The sequence below is a fragment of the Cyprinus carpio genome, chromosome A20, assembly GCF_018340385.1.
Source record: "Cyprinus carpio isolate SPL01 chromosome A20, ASM1834038v1, whole genome shotgun sequence".
In the NCBI taxonomy this organism is placed as follows: Eukaryota; Metazoa; Chordata; class Actinopteri; order Cypriniformes; family Cyprinidae; genus Cyprinus; species Cyprinus carpio.
Window position 1 is genome coordinate 14,705,356 of NC_056591.1, and position 19,378 is coordinate 14,724,733.

At 35.6% G+C, this 19,378-nt stretch overlaps 1 protein-coding gene across 1 annotated transcript; it reads right to left on the reverse strand.

Moving 5' to 3' along the window:
* Positions 1 to 58: 58 nt before the first annotated feature.
* Positions 59 to 18,995, reverse strand: LOC109044835 (inositol-tetrakisphosphate 1-kinase-like). Its single transcript, XM_042777745.1, has 11 exons — positions 18,544 to 18,995; positions 18,303 to 18,399; positions 15,876 to 15,900; positions 12,355 to 12,480; positions 11,974 to 12,091; positions 6,657 to 6,755; positions 6,453 to 6,493; positions 5,332 to 5,497; positions 3,591 to 3,658; positions 2,723 to 2,885; positions 59 to 1,449 (listed from the first exon to the last, which is right to left on the reverse strand). Exons 2-11 carry the CDS (start codon positions 18,395 to 18,397, stop codon positions 1,148 to 1,150), a joined length of 1,203 nt encoding a protein of 400 aa, XP_042633679.1. The 5' UTR covers positions 18,398 to 18,399; positions 18,544 to 18,995; the 3' UTR covers positions 59 to 1,147.
* Between the last annotated feature and the right edge of the window lie 383 nt (positions 18,996 to 19,378).

Here is a 19,378-nt window from a genome sequence, read left to right on the forward strand (position 1 = left end):
TGCTTCTGAACTAAAGCTCAAAGCGTCCCATACAGCAGAGAAACAATCAGTCAAAGAATTCTCATAGCTTAAGTTTGGTTTTATTGTCCGTTTCATTCTTTAATGTTTTTAGAGGCTTTTTTTCTGTCTCCAAAAGAAAGAAAATTAACATATTTACAAAGTATACATCATGTTCAAGTATAACGTAATTGGCAAAAAACAGACTAACAAACAAATTACACTGTCAGAACGGCAAGTTTAACATTTATCAATCATACTGCAAAGATAATTCACCCAAAATGCAAATTCTGTTATCATTTGCTCACCTTCATGTCTTTCCAAACCTGTGTGAATTTAGTTTCTCTGTGAAACATAAAAAATGATATTGAAAAATGACTTTCATTGTCAACAAAAACAACTGAAACATTTTTCATATCTTCTTTAGTGTTCCACAGAAGAAAGATTGTCATACAGATTTCTAAAGACATGAATTTAATTTTTGGGTTAACTTTTATTGGGTGAAGTTTGTTAATTTTCTTTTTCAATCAATGCAATGCATAACCCCATACAATCTCATAAGCACCTGCCAGATGCTTACAAGGTTTTCAGACCATTCAGATATGAAATGATAAGCCTTAAAAAATCTTACTCTTCAGTCTTTTTAAAAAAGCAAGCAGAGCTGCCCTTGCTATGTTTTAAGAGATTAAATACCAGCAGATTGCTTCAGACAGCATTAAAGGTCTTCAAGCTCTCTCATTCAGCCAGTATTTATGATACGCGGCAAGCAGAGAGGCCTTAGTGCCAGCTGGACACTTATTTAAATAGTGCAATGTCTTACACCCAAATCATGACACCTATTTTCCTTTCAAGTAACTCATCAGTATATTAATATCAACAATATTTTTAGTTCCTCCCATGAACCCCTTGTTCTGCGAATCAAGTTCAGTCCAACATTCATAAAAAAAATCTAATCATGTACATTTCCAAGATCAGGTCACCCTTTCCAAATAGGAAATTAAATAAATGAGTACACAATCAATACACATTCAATCATATTCTACACAATTCACATTTGGCACAAAGGAATTTTCTACACACCTACCCTTTGATAAGCGTTCATTTGTTTTGTGAACAGTAATGAAATATTCTATTGCATTGGCTCTCTGTGTCACTGCGAGGATGTCTCCGCTGCTAAACTGGATCTGCTGTGGTGGTGAAAGTTTGGAGCCATGCAAGTGCCGCCACAACTCAGTCCCTGATGGGGACCCTTCTTTATCCCCTCGCTGTCCATCAACCAACTGCTTTCGCTTCCCAGCATGCCACAGTGCATCCCGCAGGCCACAGATGGGCTCTGTGCTATCCCATTCACTCTCGGATGACCGCACGCCGCTCCGTTTGAAACCTGACCTTGCAGGACGCTGGTGATATGACTCAACAGGCCATCGAAAAACTCTGGGACTCCCTCATAACCTGGGCGAAAAATAAAGGTGGTTTTAGAAAACAGTAGTTAATGGGTTTCTTGTGACTGGTGCTGAGAGGCAGATTTATAAAAGGAAGATATCATCTGTTGTCTTACTCCTGCAGTGTCATGGGACTCACTGGATGTACCACTGAGAGATATGAAAGTGCTGTTCCCTGCTAGATACACAAGATCACCATGGCAACAAGCAGAGAGAAAGCCAGGTGGCTTTTAAACATACTGAGAAAACACAGCTGTGTCTGCAGATACTATTAGAGTCTTGAAATCATGGGCTTCAAATGTACTTTTTTCCATCCTTCTACAATGTTTTACACCTCCTTTTGGGACTTAAGCTGAACAATGATGTAGAGCTGAACCAAAATACCTTTATAGAGTGAGCAGAGTCTATTTAGTGTGATGGAGAGCCACAAAATGTTCTACTATATAACACAAAGGCTATATATATATATATATATATATATATATATATATATATATATATATATATATATATATATAATATATATATATATATATATATTAGGAGTTAATAGAACTTGTGTAGACTACAGTGAAAGAAAAGACAAATGCTGTGATTATCTTTTATTTATACCTTCATTGTCTATATTCTCTAGTTTGTTAATCAGTGTAGTATATGTTGTGTTCGGAGTGTTTGGTAAAAGCGTTCAGTGAAATGGCTGATTTGTCAGACTTCCAAAAAGAACAAATCTTGCTGAAGCATCTTTAACAGCTTGACAGCCCAGTCTTTGGTGTTTTAAGAATAATAGTCTGTATGATTATGACTGTATAATCAATCGTGTCAGCGAAGAAGAATAGTAAGTGAAAACCCAAAGTAAATAATAGGGGAAAACACAACAGAAAACAACTGGACAGTTGAAGAATCAAGGTGAACTTTAACGTCTGCTATGGCCAAATAAATCAGCTGACTTAAATACCATCAAACCACAGTGGATAGTTTTAGAAAGAAAAGTGAGAAGCAGATTTCCGCCAACATCATAGAAGCAAATGACAGATGTTTCTGTAGATGACATTCCACCAGAGTTTTAATGGCAAATGTTAGTAAAACACCTTTATACATCAAAATTGTATTTAAGCAATACAATCACAAAAAAATACCTCTTCATTACTCTACACTGACACCATGTGGTTTGTTGGCATTACTGCACTTACTGTTTTTTTGTTTGTTTGTTTTTTTAGAGTTCAGTGCATAAAGATAAGATAAAAATATTGCCCAGTCAAAGGATTATGAGGAACTGCACATGCCTGGGAATGCGTTGATGTCGATGACGGCGTGCTGGCCGGTCTGGTTGTTGATGATGATGTCAATCCCAAACAGAGAAATACCAAGGGCCTGTCGTAACCTTCTGGAAATTTTCTGAATGACATCATTGCTGGGCTCCCGGTACTGGCCCTCCATGCTGTCCCTCTAAAGGAAACCAGAAAAGGGACAAAAAATATGAAATGTTTGTTGAACATGTACAGCTATTCATTGTGAATGCCAATGTTTCTTATTATTCTAAATGAATTGAAACAATTTAAGAATTTCATGTGAAAGATGACACATACATTTAATAAGGTTAGTGTAAAAATGTCCATATATAATGACAACCGTTTTTTTTATATATACAGCAACTCATTTCTACCTCTTTCCAGTCACAGAGCACTTTATTTTGAAAGAGTTGTTTAAGTGGGAGAACATCTGTAACTTAGTCCAGATTGGGGGAAATTGTAATGTTTAATAATTGATTTTATTATGTATTTTTTTTTTTTTTTTTTTGATTAAAAAAGTAGATTTTTGTTTGTATATGCTGTCAATTATAGTTCTTAGAAAGAAATCAGAATTGGCAGGTCAAACTTAAAAAAAAAAACAAAAAAAAAAAAAACTATCGGCTAAGAAAATGGCAATCGGTGCATCTCTACTTTTTAGTTATACACAAACATTTGATACATTAATTTAGATATGAACAGGGCTGTATTTTAGATTAAAAATAAAATAAATGTCTAAACATTAAACAATGTCTAAACATTGGGTTTTGTTAATGTTTCCAGGTATTTAAGCCAAACAGTGTAATTTTTCTTGGCTTGGAGAGGTTAAAGCAGTAGTTGAGTTATATGATGCATGTTGACTTACGCAGGTCAGGTCAGAAGAGGACTCTGGTTTGGACACATGATGACTGTTGAAAGATATTGCTCTCCTGTCTAGAAGATGAACAACACAACTTGTTCAGTTTTCAAAGAAATATTTACACTTCTTTCCAGAAATTTGGGGTTTAGCAAGATAAAAATAAATAAATAAATAAAAACTTTTGTCAGCAAGGACGCAATAAATTGATCAAAATATTAAACAGAGAGCACAACAGTTTTCAACATTGAAAATAATAAGAAATGTTTCTTGAGCAGCAAATCAGCATATTATAATGATTGTGTGATACTGAAGACTGGAGTAATGACTGCTGAAAATTCAGCTTTGCTAACACAGGAATAATTTACGTTACGTTATATTGAAACAGAAATATTCAAATAGATATTGTAATAGTGTTTGACAATATTACTGTTTTTACTGTAATTTTTATCAAATAAATACTGCCTTTAAAAAAAATCCTAACCCAAACTGCTGAACAGTAGTGTATACATAATAAATGTTATTTTTTTTTTTTTAATTCTTTTTTTTGTTTTTTTGATATATTTTTTTTGTGTGGAGAAATATCCAAATTTTTGTTTTTGTCTTTTTGTAGTTTTTGTGAAAAAAATGTGACAACTCTCCAACAGTGAGTGTGATTGGCCTTCGGGTTGCATACAATTCACCAAACCACACTGGCATCTGAGACCAAAATCTTTGAGATGCTTATTTAATAAATACCAAGTCAAAGACAAAATAAACCATTCCTCTGTAAGAGAAGGAAAGGGTCTAAACATCAGCAACATGTGTTGACAGAATGGTCTAGAAGGCTGGGAGGCCCTCGCCATCACACGGACTTGCTCACGAGTGCCATTAATGTCAATCTCACTTTGTTTCTGATACAGCTTTCAAACATAAGGTAACCTTATAAAAAGTTCCAGACTTAGTGTGTTTGTTAGGATATATGCTTGTGTGGATGGTTAAAACTAGCCGAAAGAGTCCTGACATCTACGTTTCTCACCTGGCACCCTATAAAGTGTTTTTATTGGCTTTGATGCCGCCTGGGGAACTAGTGTCCCATGTGTGACGCACACAGAGTGCAATTTACAGATTTGTCTTTATTTCTACATGAACGTAAACCTTGATGAATGCAAAGTAGTGCATAAAAAACTATAGCCTATTCACTATCCTTCAAAAGTATGTCGTTGAAAGAAGTCTCTTATGCTCACAAAGACTACATTTATTTGATACAGTAATATTGTAAAATAATATATTAAAAAATGTAATTTATTCCTGTGATGGCAAAGCTAAATTTTCAGCAGTCAGTGTTCCAGTCTTCAATGTCACATGATCCTCCAGAAATCATTCTAATGTGCTGATTTGCTCAACGATGCTCAAAGTTACAGTATATCAATGTTGAAAATGCTGCTTAATATGTTTGAGGAAACATGATCATTTTTCAGGATTCTCTGAAGAACAGAAAAACAACAGCATTTATTTGATATCAAAATCTTTTTTGTCTTTACTTGCACTTTTGATCAACTTAATGCATCCTTGCTGAATAAAATTATGATAAAAAGTGTTTTTGTGACTATAATTTTTTGCAGTAGTGTATTTAGCACTAAGGAAAATCTATGGAAACCATTTTACTTTGATTTATGATTCAAATGTAAAGCACAATATTTCTAAACAAATTCCATTCATCAGATACTTTGAACCATCTATCATAGGGATGTTGTGTGACTCAACTGACCTGTGGGTCCAGATGGGAAATTTCTAATAGAGGGCCGCTGCACCACACTGTATGCCTCTCCCACTACAAAAACCTTATACAGCACTGCGTTATGGTTGATAAAGCTCTGGATGACACATGGGGGCTTGATGTCGTTCAGATCTTCCTCACTGAAGATGATGGCCATCTATTGAGCAGAAACCAAATCAACATCAGGTTAATAATTAACATGAAATACACAGATACTTATTGTGATCTTGAAATGTGAAGGTGCAAATGAGAAAAGTCAAATACAATGTATGGACTGTACTTTCATGACACTAACACTTCCACACCAAAACCCCCTCAATCCATGTATGTTCCTTGTCTTTCCTTTAGCTAAGTAAACCAGTGTGCTCACAGTCATAAAACACATGACCATCAACATGTTTGCACAAACACAGTCGTGTAGCAGTCTGTAGTGACACATTAATCTAGTACGCCCCTCATTGTCAACACTGTAAAACAGAGTTACTAATGTCTTCAAGCAGTATTCTGAAGGAATGTGAGTGATCGGAGACTTTGCCTTTACATTAGTTACAGAGAATCAAAGATATGGTCACCACAGCAACGGAGGCTGCACCCCTGTTAATCATCCACAAGGATAGCAGGGTTACGTGTGATTCAGAACAATGAGAGCTTCACATTCACTCTCTCTTTATGCGATACGTGTCAAAATACTGTGCAATTGATGTGGTTTTTATTTATTTTTTTAGCTTTTTTTTTAGTATCACACTTTCAAGGCAACTGAAATGAATCACTGTGGCCTTTATGAAGCAAAAGTGGCCACAGCATGGTTGAAATATCAAAGAAATATAATGTGTCTGTTTTTATTAATACTACTACTACTGCTACAACTAATTACACCTTTCAGTTCCCTAGCTTTACTAAAATAGAAATCCTGCATGAAAAATGTTGATACTCAAGCCCAAAAGTAATAATTCTAATGAGACACCACTTAACATAAGACATTATTGACTAACATCACGTAGCACCTCTTATGTAATGGATCTATATAGCACTGTGTTCTACAGCACTTATCTCCTGCTCATTATGTAAGATATGAAAAATTGCACAGGTTACAGAAGAGTAAAGTCTCTTACCTCATGGGAGTTGATGCCATGTGCTACCTGGGTTTTGCAGACTGCAATCAAACAAAAATAGCGTGAAATGTGGAAATATGAGAGAAAATATATAAGAAAAAGCTTTTTTGAAATCTGAAACCCCTTTTCTGAATTAGATGAGCCGAATCTATGTATGTAAATGGTCATGAAGATTACTGGTGATTTTAAATGACATGAACTTACTGAAGGGAAATGTGATTCCATGTTTCTGAAGCTGCTCCAGAGTCTCAGTGCCACATTCACTCTTGAGGACCATGAACGGAGGTGAGCAGATTCTGTCATCTACAGAAAACACACATGAGCAGATGCGGATCTATTAAATTATTTAATAATTCATAAAAAAATGCATTTCATACATATAATGACTTGAATATACTTCTTTAGTGTTGAGAATGTTTTTCATTTCTGGATTAAAATGTAGTTTGATAAAGTCAGTGTGATATAACTGCACTGATATCATAATGAAGAAAAACAGACAAATTAAAAGAGTGAAAATCTTGAAAATAAATAAAAACAAAAAAAAAAGCTCTTTTTTTTTGAAAACCCTCTCTAGGACAATTCAAAGTTAAAAAAAATATCAGATAATTTGACAAAGCAAGGTGCAATTTTCTAAACACTTAATGATAAATAAATAATTAAATAATTAAATAAATAGCACTTTTACCTTGAAATTATATTTAAAAAATGAAAATGATTATTAGGATTAAGTTAGCTGTTAATGATTCTCTAAATACTAAAAAAAAAAAAGGATTATTAGGATTAAATATTTAGGAGTTAATGATTCATGATATAAGAAATAAATAAATAAAAAAAATACTATGGAGATTATTATTATTATTACTATTATTATGAGATATGAGAAAGATTATTAGGATAAAGTTGGTTGCTTTTTTTAAATATTAAAATTTAAGATTAGATTTAATAAGATTTAAACATCTAAACTCTATGTCAATGTCAAGAAAACATTGATACTGTAACTGTCTTCTTTACTCTTATGGATCTGATCATGATTGCCCACTCTGATTCTAAATCTTGTTTGTAAAGGTCTGGGAGAAATAAAATATACTAATAGTATATTTCTTGGATGTGTTTTGATTTCATCTTACCTTCTCTGGTAACACTTTAGAATAGGGAACACTTATTCACTATTAACTATGACTTTCCCTCAATAAATTCATAATTTGCTGCTTATTAATAGTTAGTAATGTGGTTGTTAAGTTTTGGTATTGGGTAGGATTAGGGATGTAGAATAAGGTCATGTAGAATAAGGCATTAATATGTGCTTAATTACTACTAATAAATGGCTAATATTCTAGTAATATGCATGCTAATAAGCAACTAGTTAAGAGACCCTAAAATAAAGTGTTACCCCTTCTCTCTTTATCTTCCTAACTAGCATTTCTTTCTTTCTCTTTCTTTCTTTCTTTCTTTCTTTCTTTCTTTCTTTTTACTATCTTTTCTCAAACCTACACACACAAATGAAAACCTAACAGGCCAGATGACACATCTTGACAAGATTAACTAGCACACCCTGAGCATAACTCCTTGAAGACACCAAGTTTGGATGGGGGTCTTGATGATGTGTGGCCTGCACACATTTTAATTGATGACTACACTTTATACAGGATAATATTACTACTGGATCCATGGAAACATTTAAAACTAAACCATTGAGGTATCTGTGAATTTTCAGCTTGCTTTTGATCTGCAACCATCAATTAAATCTTATAAACAGCTTCTTTTCCAAGACTGAAAGCAAAGTCTATTTATAGCCGCTTTTCTTTGTTGGGCAGCTCAGCGTATTAAAGCATCACATTTTACATTAGAGAAGGAGCATGAATCCATTTGATCAAACAAGCAGTAACCTTTAAAGTAGCCACAAACACTGAATACAGCAATGTGATGTGTAACATTCAACAATTTACATTTAAACACTTCAGTTCACATGGACTCGACATTGCAGTTGATTAGCTCATGGAAAAAATGTGTGTCATTTAACAAAATCAATCACTATTTGCACTTGTTTATAGAGACAAACATGCATGTATTGGGCAAGTGAGTTATTTTAAAAAGGATCTTGTGTAATACCGAGGGTATATGAGCTGTGTTATCTTTCTTTTCCCAGAATCCCTTGCAGTGTTGTTTTATAAGCTAATAGCCATAGAGGCAGTTGCCTGGTGAGTGGGCCCGAGAAAATAGTCACTCCCTTTGTATCCTAAACAGAGTCGTCTCTTTCTTAGAGACTGGGGAAACACCAAGGCAGATGGTTAACTTCACGCTAACCCTCAGCTGACACTCCTGTACCCACACGACCCTCTGGAGAACATTGATGTTCTGATAAGGTTTTGATTGGACAACGGCTTCTCTGATCTGATTGCAAGAGATTTCTCTGTGAACAATTTTGAAAGCATGGTAATTTTCGCATTTAAAAATCTTTTATATAATAAACTTCATATCTAATGGGGTCCAAAAGGCCACACTGTCACATTGACCACACAAGATCAAAAACCTCATCAGGTTTTAAACTTGTGGAGTTTATGCAGCTTGAGCGTGTCTGTCTTTAAAGCAAAAGAGGGACAAATCAAAGAAGATATTATATAATTCATGTAAATTTTAATCTGAGCAACTGCTTGACTCAACTTTGTATCCGGGACATTAAAAATGCTAATAAAAATGTTTGTACTATATTATAAAAGAATGCAAATTGGAACAGTCCCAGACATTAAAGGATTAGTTCAGCCAAAATTGAAAATTCTGTCATTTATTACTCACCCTCATGTCTTTCCAAACCTGTAAGACCTTCGTTCATCTTCGGAATACAAATTAAGATATTTTTGATGAAATCTGAGAGCTTTCTACCCTGCATAGACAGCAACACAACTACCACATTCAAGGCCCGGAAAGGTAGTAAGGACATCATTAAAATAATCCACGCATCAGTGGTTCAACCGTAAAATGAAGCTACGAGAATACTTTTTTGCACAAGGAAAACAAAAATAACATTATTCAACAATTTTTTTTTTTCGTGTCAGTCTTTGACACGCGTTCATAAGAGTACCATGACACATGCTTGAAAGACTGTTTTATGAAGACTGTTTTATGTACATTGTGCATCTTCCTCCGCTTGTAAAAAAGGTGCAGTGCATTTGGGTTCTACGTCAGAACGGCGGCTCCTGCGTCAGCAGCATCGTCACACACATGCCGCATGGTACTCTCGTGAACGCATGCCAGAGAATGACACGGAAGAGAAGAAATTGTTGAATAGACTAGTTATTTTTGTCTTCTTTGCGCAAAAAGTAGTATTCTTGTAGCTTCATAAAATTATGGTTGAACCACTGATGTCACATGGACTATTTTAATGATGCCTTATTACCTTTCTGGGGCTTGAACATGGTAGTTCCCTTGCTGTCTCTGCAGGATCAGAAAGCTCTTAGTCTCACGTAGCCAGACCTTCAGACTGACAGCAGAAGGTCTGGAAACCTTGGCTGCTTTGAATGGCAAGGCCCACCCAAGAGGCCATATGACTGACAGATAAAACAACCAATCACGTTTTGTTTTGTGCCGCGTCACGTTTAGGGGCGTGGAAATGTCCCCATAATAACAGACCATGTGTAAAACTCTTGGATGTATTTTAAAGATTCTATGTTGCGAACTTTAAATGTTTCACATACTTTTGAAAATCCAGTGTTTAGTTGATCCTGATAACCGATCATTATTTGTAAACATGACGGCTTGCTTCTAACATGAGGGGCTTTGGCGCCACGGCATATTTGTTTTCAGGTGGAACATTAAAGAACGCAACATGCACGTCTACCAGAAATCCTGCATAATTCAACCAATCTGATGACAACTTCGAAACTCCCGAAGTGTTTCCAATTTTGTGTGCCATATGCATCAGACGTTCTGCCAACGGTCTGTAGGCGTGACATCTGAGGCTGAGACTAAAAAGCTTTCGGATTTCATCAAAAATATCTTAATTTGTGTTCCGAAGATGAGTGAAGGTCTTACAGTTTTGGAACAACATGAGGGTGAGTAATAAATGACAGAATTTTCATTTTAGGTGAATCTTTATCCCTTTAAGACCCCTCTTTACACTACAGTTCAAAAGTTTTTTTATAGAATACTTTTATTCAGTAAGGAAGCATTAAGTTAATTAAAAGGGACATAAAAACATTTATAACATTACAAGACAGAATTCTATCTCAAATAAATGTTGTTATTTTGAACTTCATCAAAGGATCTTGAAACAATACTTTTTTAGTAATAAATTTGATTTAAAAATATATTAAAATAGAATGTGGTTATTTTAAATTGTAATAATATTTCACAGTGTTGTTCTTGCTGTATTTTAAACATAAAAGACTTATTTCAAAAACATATAAAAAACTGTACCAACCTCAAACTTTTGAACTGTAGTGTATGTGTAGATACTTATGTGTGGAAATCGAGCGGCAACCTCGCGCTCTCTCTCGTGAAGCCAATAAGGAAGTGACTAAAACTGTAATTCATCGACTGTCCGCTTGAGGCTGGCTGCAAAAGGGAGTCAGTCCCATAGACTCCCTATGTTAAAATGCCGAACTTTACAGCAGAAAAAAACATGTTTACAGCCTGGTGCAAAAAATGATTTTGGTCTACATTGCTAATTTTGCCCTTTGTGACAACTGTGAGGGGGGTGAATTTTTTTTATAACTCATCCGTTTAAATTATATTAAGCCTTAAAGTTCTGCATAATTAAGGGCGTGGCCACTTGAGTGACAGGTGGATTGCCGCTGTTGAGAATGCCGTCGAGCTAGGTGGGCGTGGCTTTAGCAACCAGCTCCCGCCTTTTTGCCCATTTTCGATTATCCGGGAGAGTCGCGCGGCAACGCGCTGCCAAGATGGCGACAGCCCGCTCGGCACACTTTGAGCTTCAAAACCGCTATTGAGGAGTCTATGGGGGACGTCACGGACACTACGTCCATATTTTTTTTACAGTCTATGGTGGAAATGTTAGGGCTGTATATTTTGATGGAAATCCTTAGGCACTACACTATTCACACAGCTGGTGATTCTGTTGGCTTGTAGTGAGCCAGCAGGCCTCTTGTTCTTTCTGTGACCAGTGAATGCAGCTTGCAAGCAGCACAAAGAATTAACGACTCAGCAGCTATAGGACATAAGCCCTCCATAAGCCTCACACTACCCCGGTGGAAAGGCAAAACCTTCCCTCCTCATGTTAGTCCACCCATGAAGAACAAAGGAGTATCTAAAGACCTGGTTTCCAGAACCATTTACAACATTTAGAATTAGTGGAAATTCTGTAAACGGTCTGGTCTACATTCCAGCTTAGCACGTCTAACTCAACCAACCACAGTTTGTTTTCTCTTTACGTGCCATTTAGTGGTGAGCTTAAATAAAATATATAGTTGGATTGCCCATTATTAATAAATGTATTTAGCACAGCTGTATTTTGTGTGATTAAATCACACACGTGTATAACCATGTATTAGTGATGCAGACAGACCTTGCATGCATTCTTCAAGTTTATGGATTAGCTTGCATGACTTGCAGCGGTCCAGCAGGGTACGAATGGCTGGAAGAGGGTCAAGAATCACTGTTTCAGGATGAGCATCTATGTAGTCCTGAAGAGAGGTCAAAACACACAATTCATGAGTTCTTGCTTTGTATACACAGCAAAATGAAAGAACAATGTTTTAAATGTTTAAATGTTTAAATATTTATAATAATATATATTGTTGATTTATATTAATATTAAAATATTATTATTAATAATGAACAAACTATTCAAATATATACTATTCTATGTTTTGTTTATTTTGTATTAAAATATAAGAAGTGAAGAGCAGAAAAATGTATGACCACTTGAGCTGATTTATCTATTTACCTGGACACGCTGAACAAGTAGCAGAGACTCTGTGACATTTTGGTCAGCATCAACAATGTGGTCAGTCAGCTTGTGGATGATGACATCAAATGGACCCTGCTTCTCTATTGGTTGGCTCAGATCCAGCTAGACCCGGAGAACAAGACCAAGAGCTCAGTAAACATCCACAAAACATTTTTAGCAATAACCCTCAGAGAGATTTCTAATGTCAAAATATGAATAGGCAGAGAATGTCTTTTTTTCTCAAAATGCACCTGTGTGTATTATCCGTATAATGAGTATCAGCAAATTAAATTTAATAGGTTGACAAAATAAACATCATGCCTACATTTTGAAATTCCACTTTTGCCACAAAGTTCTGTTTGCTCAAAGGGGACAATTCAAGAACAGATAATTATGACGTGATGCTAATTGTGAGGTGTGATCTGTGCTGCCACTCATTACACTCATTCACTCATCCATATAAAGAAAAGGACATGACTCTCAGGTCAACAATTCACAACAAGGAAAGGGGAAAGGGGCCATGTTTCTAAAAAATCTATTTCTGTATAGCTAGGAAATGTACATTCGCAGTAATTTGTATTTATAAATATAGTGGTAAATAGTATAGAAATGGTCGACCATCCAGTGTATGACAGATAGTGCAATGTATTCTGAAGGTTTTACATGCCATCCAGTATGGAAAATTGCTACTTAGGGTACGCAGAACGTGTGGTCACTTTGGGTTTAACCTTTGGGGATGAGAGCATATTTCTCTTGGATCAGACCACAAAGGTTTGTGGCAAACATCAGAGTCATTTGTATATGCCCTAGGCAGTTAAAAGGGGATGGGGGGATCCCTAAGTGCACTTTTATTTAAAATGCTTAGACCTAGTCCAGAGTCTCTCTTTTAAAAGCAGCACCAAATAAATTTAGTATGGCCCACCAGAGGTAATCCTAACGGGCTTATTATCTTATTCCCTAAATGGCCCTGTTTCAGATGACAATGTCCTGAAATATTCTCATAGCCAGTGCAGATATGTGACAAGCTATTTGCAAAAACACACAGATGACACACAGATTCCACACAGACACCACATGACACTTCAGTGAAAAGACACCTCCACTTCCTTTTTGTAGAGGATATTCAGCTGATACACATCATCTGATATAAAGCATGAGACAGCCATGTGTTACATCACATTAATGTTGTTGCACCATTTAATTAGCTTTTTAAATAACTATCAGGCAAAGAGCTTCACTGCTTTCTGGATATATTGAGGCCTTATGTGCTTTAATAGAGTATTGCTCTTCCATCTAACACACTTCTTCCTGAAAAACAGAATTACATTTCTAACTTGCTGTTACTTCTGTTGCACATTTGATTGTTGATCAAATAAAACATTATTTTGTTTATATATTGCTTTTATTTCTGTTGAGATTTGATATATAAGATGCCAATTGTTATTGTTATTTTGGCTTTATAAGAATATGTGGTCACTCCCATTACACTCAGGTTATTATATTTGTGAAAAGATTGTGGGTAAGTTCTTGAGAAAGTGTAATTATCTTATCTCTATGGTGGTGACATGATGAAACTGCAGTTTTTAAACTATATGTAAATGTACTATGAACCTATACAATTATTTAATAAGCAAAGTAGGACAGCCTGACCAGAGAAGGCAGAGTGTGACAAATAGTTTTTAACAGTTTATACCCACAAACATTACACTCGCTAAATATTCAAAGCATTATTTTTTTAAAAACATGATGAGATTAAACCCTTGATTGATTTTAGTGGATTAATGATTAAATAGTCACATTATCTTAATCAAATTAATGAGACTCCCCTGTCTAAAATGATCAGCCCATGGACTGATTGCTAGATAGTTAAGTAGTTTAGAGACCATATAAAATCTATGACTGGGTGCAGCTGGGTAGATTATTGTATGAGGTGTAAACAGGTCAAAGTCTATCCTTTACTCTCTTCGGTTTCAACGGCCTACATGCTGTGGATAGCAAAGACGTGTGCATCCTGGGAGTGTAGAAAAGCCCTCAGCGTTTCACTCAGCCAGACAGCTTCACTGATAAATGTGTGACTCATAGTAAAGGCCCAGAATGAGGGAACAAGGGCCTTGGTTTAGTCTACCAGCCTTCACACCCAAGTCCCAAAACAAAGCAAGGTGACTCTGCTCCAATAATTCCCTTCACTTTCCATGGCAAAACAGTAAAGACTGATGTTTGTCCCTAAACATACATTTATTTTATTTATTTTTGAACCAAAGCTATGCCTTGAATTCTACACTTGCAAGCAAATCTACACCTCATTTCCACTGCAACCTGCTTGGTTTGTTATAAAAGGGCCCTTTACGGATCTCAGGGCCATCTCAGTTCCTCTTTAACTTAACACAATACAAGGGCATATCCTGCTTGAATGTGCAAATACTGTCTTCATACAGTATGTTCACTGAAAACATTACCACAAAGAGCCAGTCATTTACAAGTCACTAGATTCAGCAGGTTTTAAAAATCTTAAAACATATCTTAAATATTACATATTTATTCTAACTGTAAGACTCTTTTTTTAGATTTTCAAAGTGGTCTCAGAGTTTCGCAAGAACAGTTCATGTTCTGATCACCACTAAAACAGTTTTTGTAGGTATAAGAAACTAAGGACATCTGTAGAAGACAAAAACACTCTTGACCCTGAACAAGCCAGTGTTCCTTACTAGGACAAAATGCACACATTGCACGTGAATCTATTTACAGCACCATTGTTATCAATAAGGACAGGTTGGGTTTAACCTACTCTCCAAAAAATCATCCTCTTGAATTGGACGCTTAAACACCTATGTGCACCATGCTGTCCCACTGCACTAATGTCCTCAGCTTGACCTTACAGAAATACTTGATAAGAGGAAAAATAACAAAGTATAATCTATCAAGACAATGCTTCAGCTTAGACTATAAATGTGGTTTATATCAGCCTGATACGAAGAAGGCTAATCAGTGCAATTTCCATGCAATTTTGTAGAAGCAAACTTATGTTTTGTTCTGTTAGGGCTATATTAGGCTCTGGGCGAGAACAGTTTTGAAGCAAAAAAAGAAAAAAAAGTCTCTATAAACTGTTTTTACTGGCATTATTCAATGGCAAAGTAAAAAAGCTACAAAAAGTTCATGCATAACAGTACGAACATTAATAATATAGCATTACAGTAAGCAACACCAACCCTGTTAAACAATGCACTCATTGTTATGCAATACATACCTCAAAATGCACAATTCCAACTGCATGCAAAAGTGATTAACTGTGTAGTAATGCAGTAATAGTACGTAACACTCTCATGGTGAAATTTTGAATTTAAGTGTCCCCAGGCACACTAACTTCATTTTCATTTGAAATGAAAGGCATGTTTGTAACGTTTTGGGCAGATAATGACAAGCATATTGTTATGATACTGTGGAAACTGCCTCACATTAATAGACAGGCTTTTTGTGTCATGGAAAAGCCATTAAAAAAAATTGTCATAAGGGTTTCTTACCTGGATCATCTCTATGCCTTGTTTCCTGGAAAACAAAAAAGTGGAAAAACAAACTATGAATATTTTATATTGATTCCATATGAGTCAAATAATGTTCAACATGGACTTGAACTTGGAATTATGAGAAATTCACAACAAGACAAATTATTAGGTTTTTATAAGTTCAAATAGAACAGGGAAAAATCCTGTTATTTGGCAACCCAAAGGGGGCTTTGTCACCTAAAGCTATCCCAGTTTAGCTTTGGACTGCTGTCTCTCACACAAATAGGACAGAATTCTCCAAATTCCCTCTCATAATCACAGGCAAAAAGCAACAAACACATGCTTAAAATTAAGTATCATTACTGTCCGTTTCCAGACAAGGCATTTATGCTATTGATAAAGCAAACTAAACACTCTTTAATCATATAATGATCAGTGTGTCTGATTAGTTCTTGTGCTGTGAGAACATCTGTATCTTTCCAAATTCATGTGTTGGGCAACTTTAAGTATTCTAGTTTAAAAGTCCCTGAAATAACAATAAGCACATCTTTTTCAACAGCTGACAAACCTGCTGTGATTTAACAAATGTAGCACTGTGTGGCAGTTTATCAGTAGTGCTGAGTCAGTAGTTTGTTTCTAAAGCCTCAGAACTAGGTGAAAATATCTTAGCATTTCATCAAAGGTCCCAAGACAAATATGCCAGCCAGTATAACAACAAGACTAGGTAAAATTCCTTTGAAAACCGGTTATCTGTAGGCTAGAACATGCTCATGAAAGAAAGGTGAGCACATTACATTAACTCCGAAATGTCAAGTAGCCCACACACGGTACTTCATCCGCACAGATACCCATCTAAGGCATGTTCAGTGCTTCCCTCCACAAACACAACATTTAAAGCTTTATAGCCATATTAATGACAATGCAATGTAAACTTGAATAACTAAGTAACATGGCTCAGCTTTGAATCAGTAAAGTAACAGGCACAGTCTTGCTGCAGGAATGCAGGGACTCAAAAAGAGATATGCAAGCAATGTTACTCTAAATCTGTGAAATCAAAGACTGCCTGCCTGCCTGGTGCTTATCCAGGTAACTGGTGAACTTTGTCCAGGCCTTTGTCTTTTTTTTATGGACAAAAATTCCACAGATGGTTTTATGGCCATCTAATTATAAGAATCCCAGGACAGTGTTACAAGTTGTAGTTTTTTATAAGCAATCTAGGACAGTTCATAAGGGACTCCCTCGAATAGTAAATGCTTAGATACTTGACAGGTAGATTGACTATGGTGACAAAGGATATCCATGGTTTCATGATTGGTTTCATATCGCACACCCCTAATATGATGGATGCAATGAGAGTGTATAAATCTATAATGACTTGCATAAGAGTAGTGGTTTATTGGGGATCAGGAAGAGAGTTAGAGTCACATTTTTAGAGAAGAGTGTTCAGAAAATACTAACTGCAGAGATAACAGTGAGAAATAGTGAAGAAATAGCTTTTTATTACACTTTGATTGGAATCAAATATGGACTAACCCAACTTTTGGGTTAAAAAATTTAATTTATAATTTTTACCCAACAGCTGGGTTAGTCCATATTTGACCAAAGGTTGGACTGAAACAACCCAGCATTTTTTAGAGTGAAGATGAGGCAATAGGACATGAGAAGGTGTGATGAATCATGTTTCCTGTATCGTAAAACACTAATTAACACTAAGGGCCACTTCAATTCCCTATTATTAATCTGAATTACACATTCAAGTTTTGACACCTCAGCTCCTTTCAAAAATAAATATCTAATTTTCTTAATATTAAATGGCAAGAAGGCTATTTTTTATTCCATAAAACAAACTAGAATACATTTATTTTTAAATTAGTAGTTAGCAATCTAAACAGTGACTCTTTTTCAGTGTCACTAGCAACTATTTATTGTCACTCTAACAGTGTCAGATAACTGTAATACTAAAATATAACTCTCCAATTGTATCAAATAGCTCCAATAGTGTAAAAATACTGTGAAATAATTATTCCATTGTTATACGTTTTTGTCTATATGTGGAGAAGATGACAATGGAATAGGTGCTAGGAGCTATTTAATAAACATTTGTATATTCTATACTAACTATTCCGATTGTTTACATTTTACTCTTAAGTAGCCATTGAAATATGACAAGTAAAAACACTTACATGCACTTAAGTATACAAAATAGTATTTAATAAATAAGTACTAGTACCTAATTAATAGTGACTAGTAGGTACCAGCAACAAATGGAAAAGTCTGAAGTGAATAGTATTAATAGCTAAACAATCACTAGTCAAATAAAAAAAAAACACTGCCAACTAGTCACTAAAGGATAACTTTAATTTAAAATGACCACTAGTAACATAAGCAGAGTCTCGTTTAAAACTTGCTGTGATTATGACCGGCTCTTGTCTCGCGCTTACGCACCTGCACATTTCCACGAAGGTCTGGAAACTGAGTTTTTTAATCTTCTTCTCGCTGAGCCAGTATCCAACTCTTTTTCCTTTCACGAACGTCTGCATCTCTGGAGAGACATATGTCAGTCCAAATGTAGAGTTTATTAATAAAGAAATCGACCAGCAGTTTAAATATTGTAAACCAGTTGTGTAGTTGTGTGGTTAATGTCAAAAGATAGCCGAAGGTTTCTTGAACGCTTGTTTGAACTTACCTCAATGTGTTCTGATCAGTTACGAGTCTCTCTCCTTTAGGTCTTGTAAAGTCCAAGTTACTGGTTCAGACTGTCGTCAGTAGTCCATCCAGGATTGCTCGTGTCCTCCAGAAATCGAGTCCCCTCTGTCTAAACACTGTTCGATTTTATGACAACTTCGTCATATTATTTATATGACACTAACACATATCTACATAACAAACACATCATGACACACTACAGAATGAAACCGGTGTCCCTGGTCTAACCTCACATATGAAAGCTTGTATATCCAAATGGTCCGTCCATTTCTCGGCAAACCTGTTGATTAACAATGTAATGTTTATTGGCCATTTGGACAGCAGCGAAACTTATTTGCCAGGCAGGCACACCCTCTTTCAGAGGCGGGCTTTCTTCACTGGTAAAACTTGCGTGGTGTTTGCGAGGTATCTGCTCCTCGAAAGTTATTTCATTCATTCATTCGTGTTTTCTTGTGTCAGAGTTTAAATCTTTCACAATAAGAAATGAGAGGGATATAAAACAAGAGGCGCAGTGGCTTGTTAGAATCTATATCATGTAGCCTATGTTATTTGGTGAAATACCTAAATTCTTTGCGATTTTGCATTGAGAAATGTGATTTTTGATTTGTTTGACACTTCTCTCATGAAATTTGTCACAAAGTGAAGAGCCATAATCCAGCTTTGCTTGCAAATACTGAGAAGCTCATTTTATACCCAAGCATGATACCCTCATCTATTACCAATTCACCTGCTTACTGTAAACTGTTTCAAAACAGTTTAATTGGGATAATCTATAACCTTTTCACTTTTATTTCGCCTCTGTCACAACATTTTTG